Raw genomic sequence first — 25,233 nt, forward strand, 5'->3', positions numbered from 1 at the left:
ACACAATACAAACTACAGGCACATGATAGGAATAAAATTGGTATTATAATTATGGAGAAATTAACAATGAAAGTTCCGATATTTCAAGTCACCGAGGAACAGCTGATTTTATGTCAGAAATTTTTCATTCTCCTAACAGAAATATGACACGATGATTTTTCAGACAGAATCAAACACGTTCACGTTCTAATTTGTGTTAGTTAATAGAACTGTTAATTACAACTATAGGCAAATGTAAAATTTTACTTGTACCAAATTTAATTAATTGAATCTAGGTCTTTCATTCAATAAAACTAATTGTTCTGTTCGCCTGAAAATGATAGGATGATTTTACTTTAAGTTAGTAAAATAATATATGCAAATTAACAAAATATATTGTTGCAATGTTAAAACATGTAATTTATAGTCTTAATAGAAACAGATTCTTTCCTGTCTTTGTACGAAATTATTCAGTGTTATTCCATGTAATCGTCACTGTAATTTGGGAAGATGTATGTAAATACTTTAACTGTTAAATATGAAAAATTCAATATGTAACAATAACAGTAATTGTTTAACATAATATAAATAGAGGTGATTTTTATGCTGCCAGAGGTCAGCCCTACAACAGTCTTAAGTCTGTCTTCGACTGAATTTTTGTATTAACAGCATGCAGTCAGACTTCATACGTTTGCCGCCGAACATCTAGCGTGCGAAATAAAATTCTTTGTGATCAAGAAGTACTGAAACTTATTTATACCATTACATGATTCCCACGTGGTGATGCAGTAACATCAAGATGAACCTGTGGCAACATCAAGAAGCAGCACCCCGGATTACACAAGATATGTCTGATTTTTTTGGTGGAGGATATCCGTAATAAGACGTGGCATATTGAACATTGTTATACTTGTGTTAAGCAACGATACACAACCCAAGCTTCATCATAAAAGCATTTTCACCAAATTATATTACAACTGAATCAAACACGTAGTAAGACAAGAGCCCCAGGGCTTTTCTAAAAAATTCTTCTACTGCCAATAGAGAATCAGTGGAAACGGTTGTGTCTGCTAGGATAAAATTTAATAAACAGAGTTGATGGACGTGTATTTATACACTGAAGTTTTAACTCTATGAGAATCAATTGTACTTACATGTCTCATATTTGAGAAAATCGCTTGTACTTCTGAGATATCCTGACAACTGGTGGTGGCCGTACATATTGGATGCCGATTCCCAATCTGGCTTACTCTAGTTTGCACAGGTGCCATATGTCACTGGTTTTGAGGACTCCATGAACTTCACATTAGTCCTTGTCATGTGTCATAAGTAAGCACAGTCTATGAATCAGATGGAACCATCGAATAATTTTGTGGAATACCTATTCACGAATAAATCTTCAAAAAGGTAACAACTTGCTCAGTAAGACAAAATCTTAATATGCTCTAGTGTAAAAATGCTGATATACACAGCTGAAACAATTCACACAGCATAGGATTTATTATGTTAAAATAAAATTACTTTGGACACTATGTTGACATCATCTTTACTATTTGGTGCCAAAAACTGACCAATCAGCTTTTCTGAGAGACAGTCACTGATGCAGAGATAATCGTGACTGTGTGAAATAAGCAAGTGACAGTTGGGATAAAAGTTGTGAGCTCTAGGGTAGAGTATCTGCAGGTGCTGTGCTGAAATGAATTTTAACTCCAGTATTTGGTGGGCAATGATGAAGTTATACAATTAATTTTTCTACCGTTTGGCCTCTTTAGACTTATTTGTATTATCCCATGGAAGTTGTGGGGGTGGGGATTGCCTCACTAGGCCTGTTATATCTTGGGATGTAAGCTATGTGTAGAAAGGATTCCACTAGAGCAAGTAATACAAAAGAGAGAGAGCACATGTCTTCTCCCTCAACTGGGCAGTCTATCTGTGGAGAGAATTGGTGTTTTGTCAAAGTTGTAGCTGGTAGAGGTACAATTACCACTTCCACAAAGCTTTTCTGGGTGAAGTCTTGCATATTTATTTCTAATGTCTTGACATGGCAGGCATTTGAGAATTTTATATTCTTGCGTTTTTCTTTTTTGAATGCAGGGCAGGTCTGCACGCAAGTTGAGCATCGTCTCAGGCCATTCACATGCATTACTTTGTTCATTGCCCTTCTACAGTTCCATCAGACAGAATCATTGTTCTGCAGGATGACACACATCAAATTTTATGCGTTTGAAACACCTCACAGACTGAGGAACAAAGGGTTTAACAAGCTGCCAATATATCATAACCTTTAACTATTTTTGGTACAATATTTTTCTTGAAGGCATGAATAAAGGTACTGGTATCTACTCCATTAGCCATAGGTCCCTACTGGTTCCAGCAAAAATAGTTAACACATTGGCACTCTAAGTCAGTTCACAGTTTTTAGATGTGACAAGCCCTTAATATTTCACATCTGATATGCTATGTAAAGAAAGAGAAAAGCTTTGGTTTAAGCAATATTAAGGTAAGATGTCTGACTGTGGATGCTAAATGAGGCACAATGGAGAGCTACTTTCTTCTTGCTGTATTCTTCTTAATACTCACCCATTTAGTCAACCGGTTTGGATGTCTAAGTAAAATGAAAGTCCTGGTCGTCACTTACAACGAATGACTCCTTCTGTCAGTTTTATCAAATTGAGACTGTATGAGCACTTCCATCACCTTTTTGCACTTTGAAATCCTTTCCCTGTGGTGAGCTACGAAAATATGCTCAATTGCTAGCGATATAGTCAGCCATTCAGCTGATAAATATGTGGAACCATTAGAAATCACAGTAATTCAGTCTTGATTCAAGATTTCTTTGCAGTAGACAGACAATGTACTCTTTGACCAGCCCCTGAACTGTCAATATTCTTGAATTTGAAGACAAGGCCAGGTACTGTGTGCCACATCTTCAATGAGACCTCATGAAGTGTTGAAATCAATATTAAGGGCATAGTTCTCATCGCTTCTACTTTTGCAATTATTACTGATTAAATTGATGTCTAGTTTCACGCATAACAACTGGAAAGAAAATATTTGTAATCTGCATTGGACTTCCTACTAAGGAACTTACATTAAGGGCAGTTTCTCCCATGTACACAATTATTTGAGGAGATGAAGTATCCTTTGCCCTGCCCCTCAGTGTTCAATGACGGATGATGCAAAAAGAGTGTTTTCAAAGAAATAATCTTCATCAGAACTGGATCAGAGTTGTTTGAAACCTTCAATGGGGTATATGTTCTTAGCTTCAATAAAATTAATTCTTATAGTCAAATAAGCTACATTTGCATACAAAATACTTCATTTGATGATTGCCCTCAGCTTATGTGGAACAGAAAAGCAGCCACCATATTACAATAACTACTAAGCTCTAACAATAAGTGCTGCAAGGAACTGGACTACGCACTGAACCTGTCGAATGTGACAAAGGAGACAAAAATTATGAAGTACGGAAGTAGCTTTGGTTATACACAAAAAACAAACACTTCAAAAAAAGATAGCTGACACCAGCAGCAAACAAGTACTAATGTTGTGTATGTCAACAACGCACTGTTTTTAAACTATGGGAACTTGGTGCCACATGCTCCGATTGGCCGCAGGATCAGCCTGTTACCAGATGTTCTGGACAATGCCTGACCGCGAATGCTTTGCCTGCCAGAGATCGTGATCTATCCAAAGCAACTCGCATGCTCGATGGCCTTGGCGCAAATCTGCCAAGGTCCCGACACATCCATTGTAGTTTCATGATAAGACGTACCGGGAACAAACTCGTCAACAGCTGTTAGTTCACCTACGGAAAGTCTTTTATGTGTCAGCCCTGAAGAGGACCTTTTTTGTAGCTAGGACATTGTTTACTTCAAGCAGGTGCACAAACTGGCGACCCTCTGAAGTGACACAAGCTTGGTAATGTCGAACTGTGTTTTGCCGAACTCTTTCAAAGATTCCTGGCATTGTCCTGATTTGATTGGCGGCATATTGAATGTGATCCATTAATTCCTCTTCGTTTCTGGGTGGTTAGTGTCTGGGTGGGTGAACTAGAACCTTGAAGAAGTCCAGTGGCATGAGGTCTGATGATCGCAGGGGCCATTTCCTACGAGCATCTCTGCCAATTACCTGGCTATCGAAGAGTTCATTTAAATATCCGTGGACAGCACGACTGTTGTGTGCAGGCGCCCCATCAAGCTGCAACCACATGCATAGCCGTATGTCCACGGGAACATCTTACAGCAGGCCGGTTACAGTTTCTTGCAAAAAGTGAAGCTAATTGGCCCTGGTAAATCAAGGAAGTAGACAGATCTGCCAAATCAGATGGTCACTCACAACGCCTGCCCAAATGTTGAACGAAAATCGTTCCTAGTGTCCGTGGATGCACATGACATGAGGATTTTCCCTTGCCCAGTAATGAACGTTTCGAGTGTTGTAAAGGCCATCCCGATGGAAGGTGCACTTATCAGTATACAACACAATGGCGGGGATCTCGTGCAACACGTCGCAGAAACAACCAGCAAAACCCCAGCCTGTGATCATAATCCACCACAGGATTTAGGTCTTGGACAGGGTGGAAACTAAATGGATGCTGGCCATCATCACTCAAAACCTTCCAAACTAACCAATGAGTGAACCCCATGTCATGTCCAACTGCCGAATACTTGTCGGTGCTTCCTTGAAGCGCTCAAGAACAGTCTCTTCAAATGCAGCATCCCATCGCGTTCGAGGTCTTCCAGCATCTCCATGATATCCCGCTAATGAGCCTGTTTCACCAAGTTGCTGGTAAATTGCTGTAAATGTTTGCAGGTATGGGTGGTGTCATGCAGGGTACCATTCCTCATACATCTATCTAGCTTCATGCGCATTAGCATCGGCTAATCCTTAAACAAAAACCATATCTCATTGTTCATCAAATGAATACTGTGCCGCCATGCTTACTGCATGACTAAATTGTAGGTGACACGTGTGCGCTCTGAAGTGAAGCTTACATGTGAATGCCTCTGACGTGAGGTGGAGACAAACAGCAAGACCTATTCGACACTTGCGTGTATCTTGTGGGGCAGTGATGGTGCGAGGGATGTTTGTATGTGTGAATCGACAACCACAGCGCTGCCCATCAACCGACAAATGCCAACGGGGCAATCCCACAGCTAATCAGAGCATGTGGCGCCAAGTTTCCTACTTACTAGACAACGGACTTATTTTGCCTGAGTCACAACCACGGCAAAGAAGTCAAAACAAGATCTGAGGGATCATTATATGGATCCGTGGAGAGAGTATGCCAAACAGTGAGAATAGCTGCATACCTACTTTTACATGACACTTTGTAAGCCATGAAATAAACGCTGAAGGAAACAAAGGTATTTTTATTGAACTACTAAATGACATATGTTAAACTCAAGGTATCTCAGAGAAGAGAAGACTAACCTGAAGTGTGCATGCAGTACCATTTTCAAAACCACAAAAACATTTTAAGAAGATTACATGCTAAAAAATCAAATTTTTCAGATGTAATATCAATATTAATGATGCTCATGTCCTCCTCCTCCACCACCACCATTGCCTTCCGCCGCCAATAAAACTTACCACCAATGCTTGAGGTGTATTATTTCTTCTCACGACAACCGATTGCTCCTTATTTCCATACTGATTATCATTGATTTTTGCATCTTGGCAATTCGTCCCCAAGTTGACAATGCCATTATCTTCATCACTTGAGTTTTCACTATCATTAACAATATCAAAACTTCTTTTAGTTGCCAGAAAATGTTTCTTTGTAGTTGTAGCAGTGTTGCTACATTCTGGTTTATTTCTTTTAGGGATTGCACAGTTAGTTCTTTCTTCTTCTAAACATGGTCGGTTTCCTGTATTTTTAGTATCACGTTTTTCAACAACAGCATTATTAGAACCAAGTCCAAGAACTCTTTCTGTGAACTTATTATTGGCAAGCAATGAATTTCTCTTTTGAGTTTTGTTTGTGAATTCCTCACAACTACTTTCTTGTGATGATTGTCCAGGGGGCTTTTGGATGGAAGAACAGTTGTCTAAAATAGCTGCATTGTCATTTCCCTTCCACTGAAAATCTTGTGGTTCACAGTTAGTTCTTTCTTCTTCTAAACATGGTCGGTTTCCTGTATTTTTAGTATCACGTTTTTCAACAACAGCATTATTAGAACCAAGTCCAAGAACTCTTTCTGTGAACTTATTATTGGTAAGCAATGAATTCCTCTTTTGAGTTTTGTTTGTGAATTCCTCACAACTACTTTCTTGTGATGATTGTCCAGGGGGCTTTTGGATGGAAGAACAGTTGTCTAAAATAGCTGCATTGTCATTTCCCTTCCACTGAAAATCTTGTGGTTCACCTGATTAACAGACAGGAAAAAAAAAGAAAAAAAATTAAAATTGAAGTGATTACACTGAAGTGGCCAACTTAAAACATAAACGTAAAACAGTCAAAAAGAAATGAAATCATTAATTCTTGAAATTTTCATATCATCTACAATCTGATCTAAATATTTATGTACAAGAATTAAATGATAAACAAGCAAATCTGTGAAACTAATTGTAATAACTGGTAACTAAGTCAGTTAAACGAGTTTAAAATGAACTAACACAAAATCTGGCAGCAAAAGAAATCAAGTTTTTTTTAGAGTCTACATAAAGATAACCACTAGCCATATAGGTAAGGCACTGAATAGACAACATGCACATAGAACAAGACTGGAAACGATGTTGTGTTTTCGGTCAATTTTCTCCGTAGCTTTCAATGTTTTCCTCCAAAGCTGATGAAAAACACAGACCCATGGACTCAAACATGCACAGCTACATTGACCCAATTAATTACATTGCCCTAGGGCAGCAGCCCAACTGGCATGAGGAGTTTTGTTGGATGGAGAGGGTGAGGAGTTTTGTTGGATGGAGAGGGTGAGATGAGCAGTGAGGGTAAAAGGGGGTGAGTGGAAAAGGTAACAATGGAAAGAAATAGGTATGCAGAAACAGAATACACACCCATGAGCAGTCAGGGGAAGTTGCATGTGATGCACGATTTAGTGGACGAGTGTTTGGGGGGTGGGGGTGTACAGTAGGTTAACAGAGTGAAATAGGAGGCACTAGGGTGATGGCACAGGTGGATGTGGAAATGGGGCTACCAAGGACTGAAATGAGGAGGACTGTAATGGCAACTGCCAGCTACATATACTAGGAAAAATGGCAAATGGATGAGGTGGGGGGGATCCAGATGCCACAGGTTGTGCAATGACCAAGAAGACAAGCCTGTTGCACTCAGCAGCTTGTTCCACCACTGGATAGTCAATTTTGCTCTTTGTTGTAGTTTTAGATTGGTTATTATTAAAGTGTCAAGTTTACATAAAAATTTGTACCGAAGTCACAGCTGAGTTGGTATACAATATGACTGCTTTCATACAGGACCCTGTCCCTGATAGGGTAGGATATGACTGTTGGGGTGGGATAATCTACAACCAAACTCTGTGAACCACTTTGAAGAGCACTGTACCATATATACTTGAGCTTTTTTCTGTTCCCTTCCCACATGGAGCACAGGAAGAATGATTGTTCAAAAGCCTCTGAGTGTTCTGTAATGAATTTAATCTTGTCATCACAACCCCTATGGGAGCAATCTGTTGAAAGCAGTTCTTGAAACATTGTTAGAAGACTTTCTCAGGACTCTTAACGAGTCTGCCAGTTCAGTTCTTTCAAAATACATGACCCTCTTCCATGGATCAAATAAACCTGTGACCATTCACACAACAAACTGGTGACCATTCACACAAGCCTGCGACATTCCCACTGCCCTTCTCAATATCCCCAGCTAGTCCTAATTGGTAAGGGGCTCACACAAATAATATTCTAAGATGAGTCACATGAGTGATTTGTAATCAATCTCCTTTGTAAACTAATTGCATTTCCCTAATATTCTACCATAAAGCTGAAGTTTGCTACCTGCTTTATCTATGACTGATCTTAAATATAAAAAAGGTATTCAAACAGGAGTGAAACAGTGTGATGGTCAAAATCTAGTACGTAAAACCTGTAAAATTACCTTATTGAGTGATAGCAGAGGTCATAATGTTTCAAGTTACCTTAATGAAAATGTAAATCTCGAGTGTCTGGGGTATATGTATCCTTAAGCAGAAGCCAAGGATGTCTTGCAAAACACTAACAAAAAGGCTTCTGAAGCTGATGTCGTCGTAATTATGACTGGAACAAATGACATAGCGAAAAACAACAGTGTGAACTTAATAAAAGATTTAAGAAGCACATTACCAAGTATCACATCGAAAAAAGTGTTTGTTGTCGATGTTCTATTTAGATATGATCTTGCAAAACGATCCTGCGAGGTATTGGAAGTAAACAAACGGCTATATCACCTGTGTTCGAAATTCCAAAATACCTCAATCATTAAAGCTAGCGAGTTTGACAGGGAGTGCTATACATGATAAGGATTCCACCTCAACAACCAAGGAAGAAGATTAATCTTGAAACTGATTACCAAAACTGTGAGTAAAGAAATGGCCACCTTTACAGTAATACCGCTGGACCAGGGAAACCTGTAAAGCCTGCTGGTCTGTCTGGCAAAATATTGACAGATATGTTCCAGCAGGATCAAAAAAATCTTCAAACCTTTCACTCTGAGCCCAGAAAACTAGATGTATCCGAACGTTGTCAAAATGGGGCCTGGCTACCAGCAGTAGACTTAGAAACAACTCAAAATATCAGCTGTATAGAAGTGCCCTTAAGAAGACAATCTGAACCCTCTTCTTTACTGCCCAGGGTTAGCAAAAATAGTCTTCTGTTGTTACATATTAATATACAGTCTTTAAGAAAGAAGTTGGGGGAATTGCAGTACTGGTTAGAAACTTCTAACTGTGGTATAGTTAGTGTAAATGAGCACGGGCTATATTGATCAGAAATTGACCTCAATATTCCATTTGGTTACTCCTTAGCTAGTAGTTACTGCAGATCAACAATTGGACATGGGGGTGTTGCAATATATATTAAGAATGGACTAAATCTACAATACTTTACTATTGATGTCACAGACCTGTGTATAGACACCACCTTTGAGACTGCAGTTGTACATATAGCTAAACATAATATTATTGTTGCATCTGTATATCACACACCATCTTCTAGTGAATATGAATTTATAGTAAATTTAAAAAAAGCTGTTAGTCTTACTAACTAAGCATAAATATAAACACCAAAGAATCTTAATTTTTGGTGATATTAATATGGATATCAGGGTACAGAGTCATATCATATTGGAATTCTTGGATAGCCTAAGAGCTTTTGATTGCTATTGTCTAAATGATAAGCCTACAAGATATAATGCATGCTTAGACAATATAATAAGTAATATCCATGAAAATAATGTTGAAATTGGAGTAGTCAAGTTAGGCATAACTGACCATGATGGCCTATGGATCAGTCAGCATTCCAGATGAACAACACAAAACTGTTAGACCTATGAATGAATGCAACATAAGAGAGTTTAGAACTAGATTAAGGTCAGTTAACTGGAATGACATCTTATACAAAGATATGTGTGTGAATAACACAAGCAAATTATTTATAGAGGAAATTGCAAGAATATTTGATGAGTGTTGTCCCAGATTAGTAAACAGACAGAATAATAACCAAGCTCATAAAACACAGAGACTAAATAATTGGTTTACACTATACCTCAACAGCATCAGGATTATGCTTCTTATGTTTAAGGACAGATCTCATAACAGCAGCGAGTACAAAGAGATATACATTAGAATAAGAAAAATTTATAGGTCTGAAATAAGCTTGGCAAAACGTAGGGCAAATGATAACTATATTCTTAAATCCAGAAACAGCTGTAAAGCTGCCTGGGAAGTAATTAAAAGGGAAATAAATAGATCAACAACTCAACTAGCTATACCCATAGCCCCAGATATCTTAAACTCACACTTTGTTAACTTCAGTTTACAACAAGATTTGTCTGCCCCCAACGCCACGCTTGATGCTAAAATTCTTTTAGGTTCAAATAAGAATGTAGTTCATAAATTCTGCTGGGCAACAGTAACTGAAAATGATGTTAGCAAAGCAATAGTCAAACTAAGTAGTTCCAGGGCGGGGGACTTCTATGGTCTGTCAAACTTTGTCATAAAGAAGATATCAAGTGATCTTCTGTCCCCTCTAACCACTCTTATTAACCATATATTACAGCAAGGGATATTCCCCGACTGTTTGAAAATAGCAGTAACTATCCCCATATTTAGGAAAGGAGATAAATCAAATCCAAGTAACTATCACCCTATCTCATTAATCCCAATAATATCTAAAATATCCAAAAACTGTTTTCACCAACAAATCAATCACTATTTTGAGAGGAATAACTTGTTAAATAACTCACAGTATGGATTCAGGTCTAAACTATCCACAGTTAAAGTGGTTGAAAATATTGTAGGTGATATAATGACTGCTCGAAAATAAATTAATCTCTTGTGGTACTCTCCTAGACCTGAGTAAAGCATTTGACACTGTATCACATAGTACTTTGATCATGAAATTAAAGACACTACGGCATGGAAGAGGACACCCTGAAATTATGAGAATCCTACTTAAGCAACAGAGAACAATTTGTTAGTGTAAATGGGCAGCTGTCAAACCCACAAACAATAAAAAGAGGGGTGCCACAGGGTATCAAACTTGGGCCCTTCCTGTTTGTAGTGTATGTTAATGATATGCCACAGTATTTACCCTGTAAAACAGTCCTCTATGCGGACGATACAACTTTTATCAATTCAGGACAGACTCTTGAGTCTGTACAAGAAAAAAATAATATAATATTTGAAAAATTGGTTCACTGGTTTAGTGCAAACTCCCTATACATTAATGAAACAAAAACTGAGGAAATATTCTATAATTGGAAGGTATCAAACAAAGAAAATAAGTCTGTTAAACTGTTAGGAATGATGATCGACCAGAAACTTAGCTGGGGTAAACATATCACATACGTGTGTTCTAAACTTGCACGTGCTATGTTCCTACTTAATAAGCTTAGGAATAATGTCAGCCAAAACTTACTGCTGCATTCATATTTTGCTTATATCCACCCCCATCTTTCATATGGTATTCTGCTCTGGGGAAATTCTCCCAATTCAGTATCAATTTTCAGATGGCAAAAAAAAGCTCTTCGATGTATAGTGGGTTTATCTCCTAGGGATACATGCAGGGAACATTTCAAAAAACTTATCATCATGACAGTTCCTTGTTTGTACATCTATTATTGCTTATTACACGTAAAAGAAAACATAGCTCAATATCCCCTTAGGTCACCTGTCCACACCCATAATACAAGACAAAACCACACAATTGATCTGCCATACTCTAGATTGTCAAGGCATGGACCCAAGTTGTCAACAAGACACTGTGCAAGCTGGTGGTGACTCCATAATAGTGTGTGCTGTGTTTACATGGAATGCACTGGGTCCTCTGGTCCAACTGAATCAATCATTGGCTGGAAATGGTTATGTTCAGCTGCTTGGAGAACATTTGTAGCCATTAATGGACTTCATGATCCCAAACAACAGTGGAATTTTTATGGATAACAATGCACAACGTCACCAGGTCACAATCATTTGTGATTGGTTTGAAGAAGATTCTGTACAATTTGAGTAAATGATCTGGCCATACAGATCACCCAAAATGAATCCCACTGAACATTTATGACATATAATCAAGAGGTCAGTTCATGCACAAAAGACTGCACTGGCAAAATTTCACAATTATGGATGGCAATAGCAGCAGCATGCTTCAATATTTCTGCAAGGGGCTTCCAATGACTTATTGAGTCCATGCTACATTGAGCTATGATGATGATTATTATTTCTTACTTTTCTCAGACGTTATGTATGGTCAAAAATGGAAAGTCCCGGACCCTGATCAAGCGTGACTTCCTTATAACTGTATGGTATACGTTGTATTGCATTTAGGAACTTTCGGGTAATTGAACATGCATCAATAATTACGGATTTCTGTAGTTGTATATATAAGTTTGGATGTAGCTGTATTGCATTGATGTACTGGTGGATATTGTGTGGTATGACTCCTGTAGTTGATAGTATAATTGGTATAATGTCACCTTTATCCTGATGCCACATGTCCTTGACTTCCTCAGCCAGTTGGATGTATTTTTCAATTTTTTCTCCGGTTTTCTTTTGTGTATTTGTTGTATTGGGTATGGATATTTCGATTAGTTGTGTTAATTTCTTATTTTTATTGGTGAGTATGATGTCAGGTTTGTTATGTGGTGTTGTTTTATCTGTTATAATGGTTCTGCTCCAGTATAATTTGTATTCATCATTCTCCAGTACATTTTGTGGTGCATACTTGTATGTGGGAACGTGTTGTTTTATTAGTTTTGTTTTATGGCAAGTTGTTGATGTAATAGTTTTGCTACATTGTCATGTCTTCTGGGGTATTCTGTATTTGCTAGTATTGTACATCCGCTTGTGATGTGATCTACTGTTTCTATTTGCTGTTTGCAAAGTCTGCATTTATCTGTTGTGGTATTGGGATCTTTAATAATATGCTTGCTGTAATATCTGGTGTTTATTGTTTGATCCTGTATTGCAATCATGAATCCTTCCGTCTCACTGTATAAATTGCCTTTTCTTAGCCATGTGTTGGATGCGTCTTGATCGATGTGTGGCTGTGTTAGATGATACGGGTGCTTGCCATGTAGTGTTTTCTTTTTCCAATTTACTTTCTTCGTATCTGTTGATGTTATGTGATCTAGAGGGTTGTAGAAGTGGTTATGAAATTGCAGTGGTGTAGCCGATGTATTTATATGAGTGATTGCTTTGTGTATTTTGCTAGTTTCTGCTCATTCTATAAAGACTTTTCTTAAATTGTCTACCTGTCCATAATGTAGGTTTTTTATGTCGATAAATCCCCTTCCTCCTTCCTTTCTGCTTAATGTGAATCTTTCTGTTGCTGAGTGTATGTGATGTATTCTATATTTGTGGCATTGTGATCGTGTAAGTGTATTGAGTGCTTCTAGGTCTGTGTTACTCCATTTCACTACTCCAAATGAGTAGGTCAATATTGGTATAGAGTAAGTATTTATAGCTTTTGTCTTGTTTCTTGCTGTCAATTCTGTTTTCAGTATTTTTGTTAGTCTTTGTCTATATTTTTCTTTTAGTTCTTCTGTAATATTTGTATTATCTATTCCTATTTTTTGTCTGTACCCTAGATATTTATAGGCATCTGTTTTTTCCATCGCTTCTATGCAGTCGCTGTGGTTATCCAATATGTAATCATCTTGTTTAGTGCGTTTTCCCTTGACTATGCTATTTTTCTTACATTTGTCTGTTCCAAAAGCCATATTTATATCATTGCTGAATACTTCTGTTATCTTTAGTAATTGGTTGAGTTGTTGATTTGTTGCTGCCAGTAGTTTTAGATTATCCATGTATAGCAAATGTGTGATTTTGTGTGGGTATGTTCCAGTAATATTGTATCCATAATTTTTATTATTTAGCTTGTTGGATAGTGGGTTCAGAGCAAGGCAGAACCAGAAAAGACTTAATGAGTCTCCTTGGTATATTCCACACTTAATCTGTATTGGCTGTGATGTGATATTATTTGAATTTGTTTGGATATTAAGTGTGGTTTTCCAATTTTTCATTACTAGGTTTAGGAACTGTATCAATTTAGGATCTACTTTGTATATTTCCAATATTTGCAGTAACCATGAGTGGGGTACACTATCAAAAGCTTTTTGGTAATCAATGTATGCGTAGTGTAGCGACCTTTGTTTAGTTTTAGCTTGATATGTCACCTCTGCATCTATTATCAGTTGCTCTTTACATCTGTGCTCCTTTGCAACAGCCTTTTTGTTCTTCATTTATAATTTTGTTCTGTGTTGTATGTGTCATTAATTTCTGTGTAATGACTGAAGTTAATACTTTGTATATTGTTGGTAGGCATGTTATGGGGCGATATTTAGCTGGGTTTGCTGTGTCTGCTTAATCTTTAGGTTTCAGACAAGTTATTCCATGTGTAAGTGTATCAGGGAATGTGTATGGGTCTGCAATGTAACTGTTAAATAATTTAGTTAGATGTGAATGTGTTGAGGTGAACTTCTTTAGCCAGAAATTTGCTATTTTTATCTTTTCCAGGAGCTTTCCAATTGTGAGTAGAATTAATTGCTTGGGTGACTTCATGTTGCAAAATTATCACTTCAGGCATTTGTGGTATCATCTTGTGTCTGTTTCTGCTTGTATCCACCGTGCGTGCCTGTTATGTTGTACCGGGTTTGACCATATGTTGCTCCAGAAGTGTTCCATGTCTGTTATGTTTGGTGGATTGTCTATTTTAATGTGTGTGTTATCTATTGTCTGGTAAAATTTCTTTTGGTTTGTGTTGAATGTTTGGTTTTGTTTCCTTCTATTTTCACTTTTTTTGTATATTCTAAGTCGTTTGGCCAATGCTTGCAATTTCTGCTTCTTTTCATCTAATTGCTCTATCGCTTCTTGTTGTGAGATTTTACCTAACCTTTTTCGTTTTTTTTCTGACATTTCTTTTCTTATAAATTGTGTTAGCTGTCCGATGTCTTTTCTCAGTTTTTCTATTCTGATCTGTAGCCTGTGTTGCCATGCTGGTCTTGTGGGTTTCTTCTGTGTGTTGGTTGGTTCTGATCTTTGCCTAGTGCATATATTTAGTGTAGTGAGCACTCCTATATAAACCAGTAGTTGTAACTCTTCCATAGTTGTGTTTTCATTTCTTTTGTTGTGTATGATTGTGTTGATAGTTTTTATTATTGTTTCGACTTGTGGGTTATTTGGCGGTCTATGCAAGAATGGTCTAATGTCTGTATTTGTGTCTTTGTATTCTGTATATGTCAGCTGAAATTTTTCTTCTATATCTAATATGTGTGTCACTTCGTGTTCTATTTGTGCTTGTTCTGGTGGCTGTCTTAAGATTTCGTTTTCCTCTGATTGTTTAATTGATGTGTGTCGTTCTTTGTTTGTTTGCTCTGGGATGTTTGAGTCCATTACTGTATTTTCTTCTTCTTCTGATTGCACATTATTTTGTTCCAGTATTTGTTGTACTTGTTGTTTGATGTTTTCTAACTCTGACTGGGGTATCCTGTTATTTTTGATTATTACACGGATCTGATCAGCTAGTCGTTGTTCTGTTAAAAATTTTAATTCTGGGTATCTGGTAATAAATGTTGTGTATACTTGTGATCTGTATCCAGTTGTGTTGGTTCCTAGGTTTGTTGCTTGGTAATAACAGAACATGAGGTGTCGGTTAACTTCACCTGACCATCTCATCCTCTGTCTTTGTTTTCCTTCTAGGGTGGTTGAAGGAAGCATATACTGTGAAACACCTCTATTTGGATTTAAATCATTTTCCAGTTGGCTAGCAGTGTCGTTACCATTGTGTGCGGGCATAGGGTTCAAGCGTCGTCCACAGCCATGACGGCGCTCATCTGAGGCTTCTTTAGTTCTGTCCTGAACCAGCTAATCACATTAAAAGGGGGGTTAGCGCTATTAGTGGTTTGTTCTTTTCGTCGCCTTTTATGACTGGCAGAACATACCGGATACCTATTCTTTTCCCGGGCCTTGACGGGGTTGATTATTATTATTGTTATTGTTATTATTATTATTATTATTATTATTATTATTGGTTTGTGCAGCGCTCAACAGCACGGTCTTAGCACCCGTAAAACGTCCCAATTTTTACACAGTCCAATTTTTTTTTCGTAGTCCAGTCGAGCCACTGTCATGGATGATGATGATATAATGAAATGATAAGGACAACACAAATGCCCTGTCCCCGGGCAGAGAAAATCCCCAACCCAGCCAGGAATCGGACCCAGGACCCTGTGATCCAGAGGCAGCAATGCTAGCCACTAGACCATGAGCTGTGGACTCACATTGAGCTACTGCATTACACCAGGCAAAAGGAGGTCTGACACAGTATTAGAAGGTCTCCCAAGTCTTTTGTCACCTAGTGTATTTTGGTTATTGTTCTGTTTCATTTCACCTTAATCTTCCATCCAACAACTCTTTATTAACACAATCCCTTCAACAAGTTTCATAAACAAGGCATGTATTAATATGTACCCAACCATTTTCTCTTTGCTAGTTATAAAGTTCTTTACTAGTCATATTTCTTGCTCACTCATTGCCAGACTTTGTTCCTTATTCAATCAGTCTCCTGATTTTCAAGAAAAACCCGTGGAACACCAAAATTTAGAGGCTCAAATAATTTTTTTTCTGCTTTTCCCACTATACATGCTGCACCCACACATGGAGTTGTGCTCCAAACAGACTTTCATTAATCTTTGTCTGGTCTCTGCATATGGGTTGTAGCATGGAAGCATTCAACTGGTGTTCCATAATTCTATACACGATGAGATCAGCAATATATTCCACAATTTTGTATACTGTCCCACGATCATCCTGAAATATTAAGGAAGAAGAATTGAAAGAATCACCATCCTTTCTCATAACTGTTCTTTGGACAGCTGAGTAATGGACTCTGAAGAGACAATGAATAAGACAACACTTTTAGTCATGCTTTGATTGTGTCAATCTTTCAATCTGATTCAAAAAGAGTACTTTCCACCATATAAATGGTAGTGCTATCAAAAGAAAACATCTTCAAAGATAGTTCTGATAGCTGATGGACACACTGTGAGAAAAATGAGAAATGGTTTGTCATACTAATATGCAAAAATACTAACACAATGAAGAGTCAAAGTAAAACAACATCCTTAGGTGACAAACAAAATATCTAGAGATACAGCTCGAATTGCACTCTGGACACTTGTTAACAATCTTAAAACAACACTTGCCGAGTAGTCTATAACTCATACCATATGAGTGAAAGGTGCAAAGCTTTTCTAGAAAGATTCGTTTTCCTGTAGCTGCCCCTACCACTATTCATACTCTTTAAAATAGTTGTAAGCAAAATTATAGTATTAACAGACAACATGTTTGGTGAATATAATCAGTATATAATGTGGAAGGAAATGTGAGTTGTAACACAGTTTTATACAAAGGACAGTCAAGGGCAAGATGCAGGATTTCACTCAATCAAACAACTGTTTAATGTTCAATTAATGAGGGTATTAGAGATACAGGACAAAGTTTATTGGGGGAAAATCAGCCAATCTACAGAAAACACAAAATAGCAAAATCTGGATGGCTGGACAGTGATTTGCACCTCCTCATTCAGCAACTTCAGTGCAGAAAATACTGTGAAATGTTGATTAATGCTATCAAACATGCAAAAACCATGCATCACATGAGAGAACAGCAAACTCACTGAATAAAACTATCACTTTAACGTATGTCAAGAAATAACTATTACGGCATAATAACAGGGAAAATGAAAATTTATTCACTAAAAAAAAAAAACATTTCATAACCACTATTTTTCCATTAATTTGCAAGTAAAACCAATCTTTTACTGACAAACATGTAGAGCTTTTGGAATACTGTTTTCCAAGGCAGCTGCATCACATGCGGCGACAACACACAAAGAAACAAACAGAGGACACTGAATCAATTATTGAAACACTGACAAGCAAAGACTCACACATATAACAAAATATTATGTAAAATTATAACAATGAAAATAATCAATTTTTGAAAATATAATGTAGTCTTTCCTTCTCATCCTGGCCAGTAAGTCTCCTCTGACCCAGGGTTCTGGCTGACTTTTCTGAACTCTACCCCTTTTCCTAAACATCACTAGATCTTTTCCTTCACCCCTCTTCCAGGATGAGCCATTGGCTCCAAAAGCTTGTCTATGTAATATCTTTTTTATGTATGTTCTCCTGCTGCCGCTCAGTGAGAAGATTTTTTATCTGTCCATTTACATTATGTATAATTATAAGTATCAGTACATGACACAATAATACTGTAATGCCTTCAGTAAATTTTGGGTGTTACTGAATTAAAAGCAGCTCCACTACAGCCGTATGTGAAGCAAGCATGCAAGCACAGAGGTGGTGACACGTAATTTCACAAGCTAGCCAGTTTGTACACTGCAAGGTGACCGGGCCGACCAGCACAATTGTGGTGAAAGGACGTGCCACTATTAACCAGCTTGCGGAGTATTTCCACAGCATTGAGGCTCTGGGATGTTGATCTGTATGTGCCTGGAAACAGGGCAACAGCACAATAAGTGTGCTATTCATCGCTATAAATACCCTCTGTTTCTAACATAATTATGCACAGTCTGGCAGCACCCTCCATGACATCAGCTCCATGCAATTCTCCATCATATTATGCGCCAGCCAGCAACCGACACCAATCTGGGCAGCCACCTCCACCAGACCAGCTCAGAGTTTTATGCCTCCACCTGCACACTTGGAACAACACAAAAGATCAACCACCACCAGGCTCCAACGCAGAACTTCTGTGTTGGAGGGCAGCAGTTCGCAGCTACAGAGGTACTGCAGCGATCTTTACACACCAGTGTGAGTTTCTAACCCGGTAACAGTGGCTGCCTATGAGAATTCAGTGGTTTACGCATCACTGACACTGCTCACTCAGGGTCGCATAATGCTAACTTAGCCACGCACCGCTGAGTGAGGTAAACAGTGTCAGCAACATGAGACGAGGACATAAAATGGCCCCTGCCCCTGCGACCCTCCAACGTCCATAGGCATCACCGGTAGACCACACACCTGAAGAGGGTGAATCCAGGAGCACCACAGCACTTCAAACTTGCACCTCAAGGTTAACTAAAATATGTTGTATCTTGCAGCAGAGTTTTCCTAGTCACCCCTGGCCAGCACTATCATCTCCAGGCCCTATGTGGAATATGATTCAGGTGTTACAGGTGTTATCATTTGCTGGACATTATAATGTTTGTTAGGGAGAAAAAAGGAAGAATGATTTCATAAATGTTTGAAAGGATAGTGCAATAATCATTAAAACAAATGGATGGAGTGTGTGTGTGTGTGTGTGTGTGTGTGTGTGTGTGTGTGTGTGTGTGTGTGTGTGTGTCTGAATGACTAAGTAGTAAGTTGAGGACATTAAATATTTATTTTCTTTCAACAAGCATTTGTTCATGTGAACAATATCACACACTTGCATCACATGGAATATTAAAGATTTATGTGGCAAACTGATCAGCAGTTGTTTCTTTTGCATCTAAAACACAAATAATAAAACCAATTCCAGCAAACAGGTAAAAGGAAATGCGGACCACAATGGGATTATTAACTGTGTGGTCCTCATAAATAATTCTGGGGCTGACACTCTGGCATATCAATGGACAAAATTCAATATATTTATAATAATTAGTAAATTAAATTATAAAAAATAAAACTGAATGAATTCCCAAATAAATATATTCAATGTTCTGTTCTCTGTTCTCTCTCTTTTCATGCTTGTATGACATTGTATGTCATAACATCATTACATCACAAGTCAAATGCAATGCCTAATACAGTATGTTCACCTGACCCAAAGCAACACATATACATGCACAGCTACACTGTCCTGGACAGGTCCATATTCCTAGCACAGCAGGACTCCTTCCATTATTCCAATATTTTCCAGTATTGGAGAGTGTTATAGAATCATTTTAGTGATTTATGTGGCAAGCACTGTGCTGAGAGGTGACAAAGTAGTGAGAGGTGGCACAGACCCAATGTGCTTCACTATTAATGTTTGGTTGATTGTCATGAAATCACTAGATTTAAACAAAACCAAATCCTTGTTGACAACAACAGTTGAACACAGCCCACATAAAAGTCAAGAGAGAAAATGAATTCAAAAATAAAATTCCATTTACCAATTTGGTGAAAAATCCTAAGATATTTATGACTTACACACCACCACTTCAGACATATATTTCCATGCTGTTGTTGTAAGTCTTTTAATGTTACCTAACCATCATCTACAAGGTCAGCATCTCCACTCTTAATCTAGCAGAGTCCAGCAAGGAACTTGCTTAGTCCATTTACAATCAAATTGCGTGGCTACATGTCCTGTCCACCTCAATTTCATTTTCATTAGTGTTATAAAATTAATCCTACAAAGAAGTCTGTTCCCTGAGCCATTGGTTTGTTTCTTCGTCTTCTAGTAATTCCCAAGATGCATCTCCTTATTGCTTGATGAACAACCAGGGCGTTTGAATGTTTTTTTTTTTTTTTTTTTGTTTTTTTTTTTTTTTTTTTTTTTATTTAATGGCCATGTCTCAATACTGTAGGTCAAATGTAACAAACACTGAATGTAACCTTTAATTTCAAACATGTCAGAATTTTTTATGTATTTAGGAACAAAATGGGGACCAGACTAATTTTCTTCCTTTTTATGTCTTCAGCTCTCCATCTAGTTGTAGTCAAGAAGTGATCTGAATAGGAAAACTAAGCTGTTCTATGGTTCAATTGTCAACTTGTGCCATTTTCTATTAGATGTTCTGTAAGCCTACTTTCAAACTTACTGTATTAAGTTTTTTCTTTAGTTATTGACATCTGCCTGCACTACACACTAACAGTGATTCTTTACTATCTTGCATGTATTATTTTGGTTACAAAAAAGTGTTCAATGCTTCAATGGATGTGGCACTACAATCCTGCAGACAAAGAGAACATTTATGTGGAAAACAGACAACTTGAAGAACAAAGAGAAGATGAAGTGGAACTATTACGGCAATGTGGAGACTATAAAAATAATGCATTCCAAAAATGATCATTGGTCTCGAAAAGATACTTGTGTTAATTCTGATGCATATCATTTTTAAAAGGCATGTTCTTTATCTTTGCTAACTTACCTAAAGTGCAGTGGATGAGTGCCATACGAATATACGAATTTTGATTGTGAAATAATTTTTCGGCAATAATATTTAGCATACAAGGTGAGGAGAAGTGACTGTGAACAGTTCCTGATCACCAGAGGGAATCCTCGTGTCTTGTATTCAATCTTGCAAACAAGAAGGTGTGGGATAGGGTTCACTGATTTAGCTCAAATTTTGTGAGCAGAAGCACATGGATGGCCCTTTCAGGTAAAACACATAAAATATTTGTGAGTTCAGTGAGACAGATTTTTGAGCATTCCATAGGAACATTCCTCTCATACTTTCACGTCCTTGGATGACATGAAGAAGTCATTGATTCTGCTGATGCTCATTGAAAATGGAAATTCCTGTTATTAAAAATGACATTCAACAGCTCCAAAATGTAGGAAGGGGTCCACGAGACTCAGAGGGCCATAGACACGGGTTCCCAGGTAGATGCCGTGTTTCTTGACTTCCGCAAGGCATTCGATACAGTTCCCCACAGTCGTTTAATGAACAAAGTAAGAGCATATGGACTATCATACCAATTGTGTGATTGGATTGAAGAGTTCCTAGATAACAGAACGCAGCATGTAATTCTCAATGGAGAGAAGTCTTCCGAAGTAAAAGTAATTTCAGGTGTGCCGCAGGGGAGTGTCGTAGGACCGTTGCTATTCACAATATACATAAATGACCTTGTGGATAACATCGAAAGTTCACTGAGGCTTTTTATGGATGATGATGTGATATATCGAGAGGTTGTAACAATGGAAAATTGTACTGAAATGCAGGAGGATCTGCAGCGAATTGACACATGGTGCAGGGAATGGCAATTGAATCTCAATGTAGTGTAACGTGCTGCGAATACATAGAAAGAAAGATCCCTTATCATTAAGCTACAATATAGCGGGTCAGCAACTGGAAGCAGTTAATTCCATAAATTGTCTGGGGGTAGGCATTAGGAGTGGTTTAAAATGGAATGATCATATAAAGTTGATCGTCGGTAAAGCAGATGCCAGACTGAGATTCATTGGAAAAAACGTAAGGAAATGCAATCCGAAAACAAAGGAAGTAGGTTACAGTAAGCTTGTTCGCTCACTGCTTGAATACTGCTCAGCAGTGTGGGATCCGTACCAGATAGGGGTGATAGAAGAGATAGAGAAGATGCAACGGAGAGCAGCGCGCTTCGTTACAGGATCATTTAGTGATCGCAGTAAGCATTACAGAGATGATAGACAAACTCCAGTGGAAGACTCTGCAGGAGAGACACTCAGTAGCTCGGTACAGGCTTTTGTTGAAGTTTCGAGAACATACCTTCACCGAGGAGGCAAGCAGTATATTGCTCCCTCCTACGTATAACTTGTGAAGAGACCATGAGGATAAAATCAGAGAGATTAGAGCCCACACAGAGGCATACCGACAATCCTTCTTTCCATGAACAATATGAGACTGGAATAGAAGGGAGAACCGATAGATGTACTCAAGGTACCCTCTGCCACACCCCGTCAGGTGGCTTGTGGAGTATGGATGTAGATGTAGATGTAGAAGGGTACAGTGGGCTGTTACTAACAACTTATTAAGAGAACATTACAACAATGGGCATAACAATGCGAGGAGAGGGAAAAAAATTTAACAGGGGTAATCATAGCAGAGAGAGAGGGAGAGAGAGAGAGACTATTTGCCTCTACACAGAGAGCTAGTTTATTATGTTCAGTGTAAAATGTCATATCTTCATTATTTACTATGAAATTATCATTCATAATTTCAGTAACCTGTTCTGAAATTGCTTGACCCATATCTATTGCTACAGGACCCATATAGGCAGTAAGATTGTTGGTGAGCATGCTGTTTTCTTCATAAATTGAAAAAGTGTCATGAAATCTTGTAGCTTTTGCGTTTACACCAATAACTTCACTGGTAGCAGATTCATGTCGGGTTTCCATTTTCCATTAAAATAATAATTTTTTTTATGAAAATCAGTGCAAACATGAGGTGGGACAGCATTCATAACTGTAGAGACCATTACAAAAATGATAGGCAACAGATATTGTAAGGACAAACAATACGGGATTTGAAACAGCTGCCAGAGCCCACTGAAGAAAAACAAACGGGAAGGATAAGTGGGGATATGACGACAATAGAATGTTTCTACTGAAGGACAATTGAAATCACAAACTGTCAGAAACGTATCATTTAAACCAATTATTCTTTAAATGTATTTATTAATTAAAGTAATCAAAAGTAAATTTAATGTATCAAACAAAGAAAGTCCAGGTAAGAATATCAGCAATGTAGGAAAAGATAGATTGCTACTTAATGTAAAGATGAAACATTGCATTGCAGACAGGTACAATTAAAAGACACACATAAGCTTTCAGACCCAGTCTTCTTCAGAAAATGACGAAGGGTGTGGCTGAAAGCTTAGTGCAAGTACACTGTTAAATTTAATGCATTAATTTTAAACAATGGAAACTCCAGGTTGGAATATCAACAATATAACGAAAAGACAGATCGCTATTTACTGTAAAGATGACACATTAAGTTACAAACAGGCATAACTACATGACATTAGCTTTTGACCACAGTCTTCGTCAGAAAAGGAAACACACACACATTTTTCACACAAGCAAGCACACCTCATGCACACATCTTGACTGCCATCTTGGACCAAAATGCAACTGTCACGTAGAAGAGAAGCAGCAGTCTGGAGGTGGAAAGGAAAGGGAAGGAAAGGGAAAGAGATAGCAATGTATGCACAGGAGGAGAGATGAGCCTGTCTGGCAGGCCATGCAGGGAACTAGGCTGGTAATAGGTGTCACTTAGGGAGTCTTTGGGGCAGGGAGTTGGAGGAAACAGGGAGCAAAAAAGGAGCGGAGCAGGGAAGGGAAAAGATGGGTGGGTGTGTTGGTAGAGGGTGTCAAACAAAGAGGGTGGGAGACAAGAATAGGGATGAGGTGACAGAATAGAGGTGGAACTGTTGGATGGAGGGTGTGGGAACAGTATGTTACCATAGGGTGAGGTCAGGATAATTTCAGGTGCAGAGAATGTGTTGTCAGGATACTACCATCTGTGCTCTTCAGAAAAGCTGGTGGTGCAGGGGAAGATTCAGATAGCTTGGGTTGTGAAGCAGCCATTAAAATCAAGCATGTTACATTAAGCTGCATGTTGCACCACAGGGTACACTACTTCACTCTTGGCCACAGTTTGGCGGTGGCCATTCATCCTGGTGGGCAGCTGGTTGGCAACTACACCAATATTAAAAGTTCTGCAACAATTGCAGCAGAGTTGGTATATGACATGGCTGTTGTCATAGGTAGCCGGCCTCTGAAGGGGTACAATAAGCCTGTGACAGGACTGGAATAGGAAGTGCTGGGCGAGTAGACTGGGCATGTCTTGCACCTGCGCCTCCCACAGGGATGTGATTGGGATTCAGAGTGGCACAGGGATGCACTAGGATGTTGAGGAAGTTGGGTGTGCAACAGAACACTTTCAGAGAGGTTTGAAAGATTTTGGGTTGGATGTCCCTCATTAATTATTAATTTGTAAATGAACTGTTTAAACAGATTTACATTTTACAATTAATAAATTAACATTGTGAGGTCCTTTGATACAGTTTATGTTGATATCCCCCCATCCACCTGCCCCCTTACTGCTATTTGAGAGGAATAGGCAATGTGCCAGTACCAGATTTCACCATCTTCCTTCATTTTCAGAGTGGTCCATGACAATTCCAGGCATTAACACAAATGATATATCACAGTGAAGAAACAAAAAGAAACCTAAACTAATGCAGCATAAAATTCCAGTTTGACTATATTATTTACAAGAGACAACTAGTTTTCTAAGAAAAAAGAAGATAAAACTACAAACTCTTCTCCTCCACCCCGCGCCCTCCCCCCGCCTTCCACCCTCTGAGCCTTTTAATCACACATCGTACTTATAAAATGTGATAGAAACAGAAGTAGCATGTTTCTTTGCTATAATAAGTCTGTGCATGTTATCTGTCTTTGCACCTCTCTTTTCTTCATCAAATAAGAACAAGAACAGATCATGTTTTTTTTTCGAGTACAGGTTAATGGTTGCTTCACAAAGAGGCTTAACATACCTGCTTTTAAAAACATGGTCCATTGTCTTCTTAAAAGTTTCCAATCTTCAGGGAATCCACAAGCAAATCTGTTTTTAATGAAGTGTGGTAAACCTGAAACTGAAGTCAAAATAGAAATGTCAATTAATGTTTTTCAGATATTTTTGTATAAAAAAAACCTAATTAATGAACTAATGGAAAAAACTGTGACAATTCCTTTCATTGGAATCAAAACTATCAGATTATTACAAATTAAAAACAGTAGAAGTTGGAATACAACTATTCTGCACAGAAAGCTTAAAGCAAACAGAAATAAAGGCAAGTAAGAATATTACAAAAAGAGATTACCAGTTAGATTAGTT

At 38.1% G+C, this 25,233-nt stretch overlaps 1 protein-coding gene across 5 annotated transcripts in view; it reads right to left on the minus strand.

Moving 5' to 3' along the window:
• LOC126174866 (uncharacterized) overlaps positions 1–25,233 on the minus strand; it is a 382,969-nt gene that overhangs the window by 222,412 nt on the left and 135,324 nt on the right. For all 5 annotated transcript variants that reach the window (XM_049921269.1, XM_049921270.1, XM_049921267.1 and 2 more), the window contains 2 exons: positions 24,893–24,991; positions 5,572–6,347 (listed from right to left, as the gene is read on the minus strand). In XM_049921269.1, the coding sequence (XP_049777226.1) occupies positions 5,572–6,347; positions 24,893–24,991 (875 nt within the window). The remainder of the gene's footprint in view (positions 1–5,571; positions 6,348–24,892; positions 24,992–25,233) is intronic.

This window comes from Schistocerca cancellata, chromosome 3 (genome assembly GCF_023864275.1).
Source record: "Schistocerca cancellata isolate TAMUIC-IGC-003103 chromosome 3, iqSchCanc2.1, whole genome shotgun sequence".
Classification (NCBI taxonomy): domain Eukaryota; kingdom Metazoa; phylum Arthropoda; class Insecta; order Orthoptera; family Acrididae; genus Schistocerca; species Schistocerca cancellata.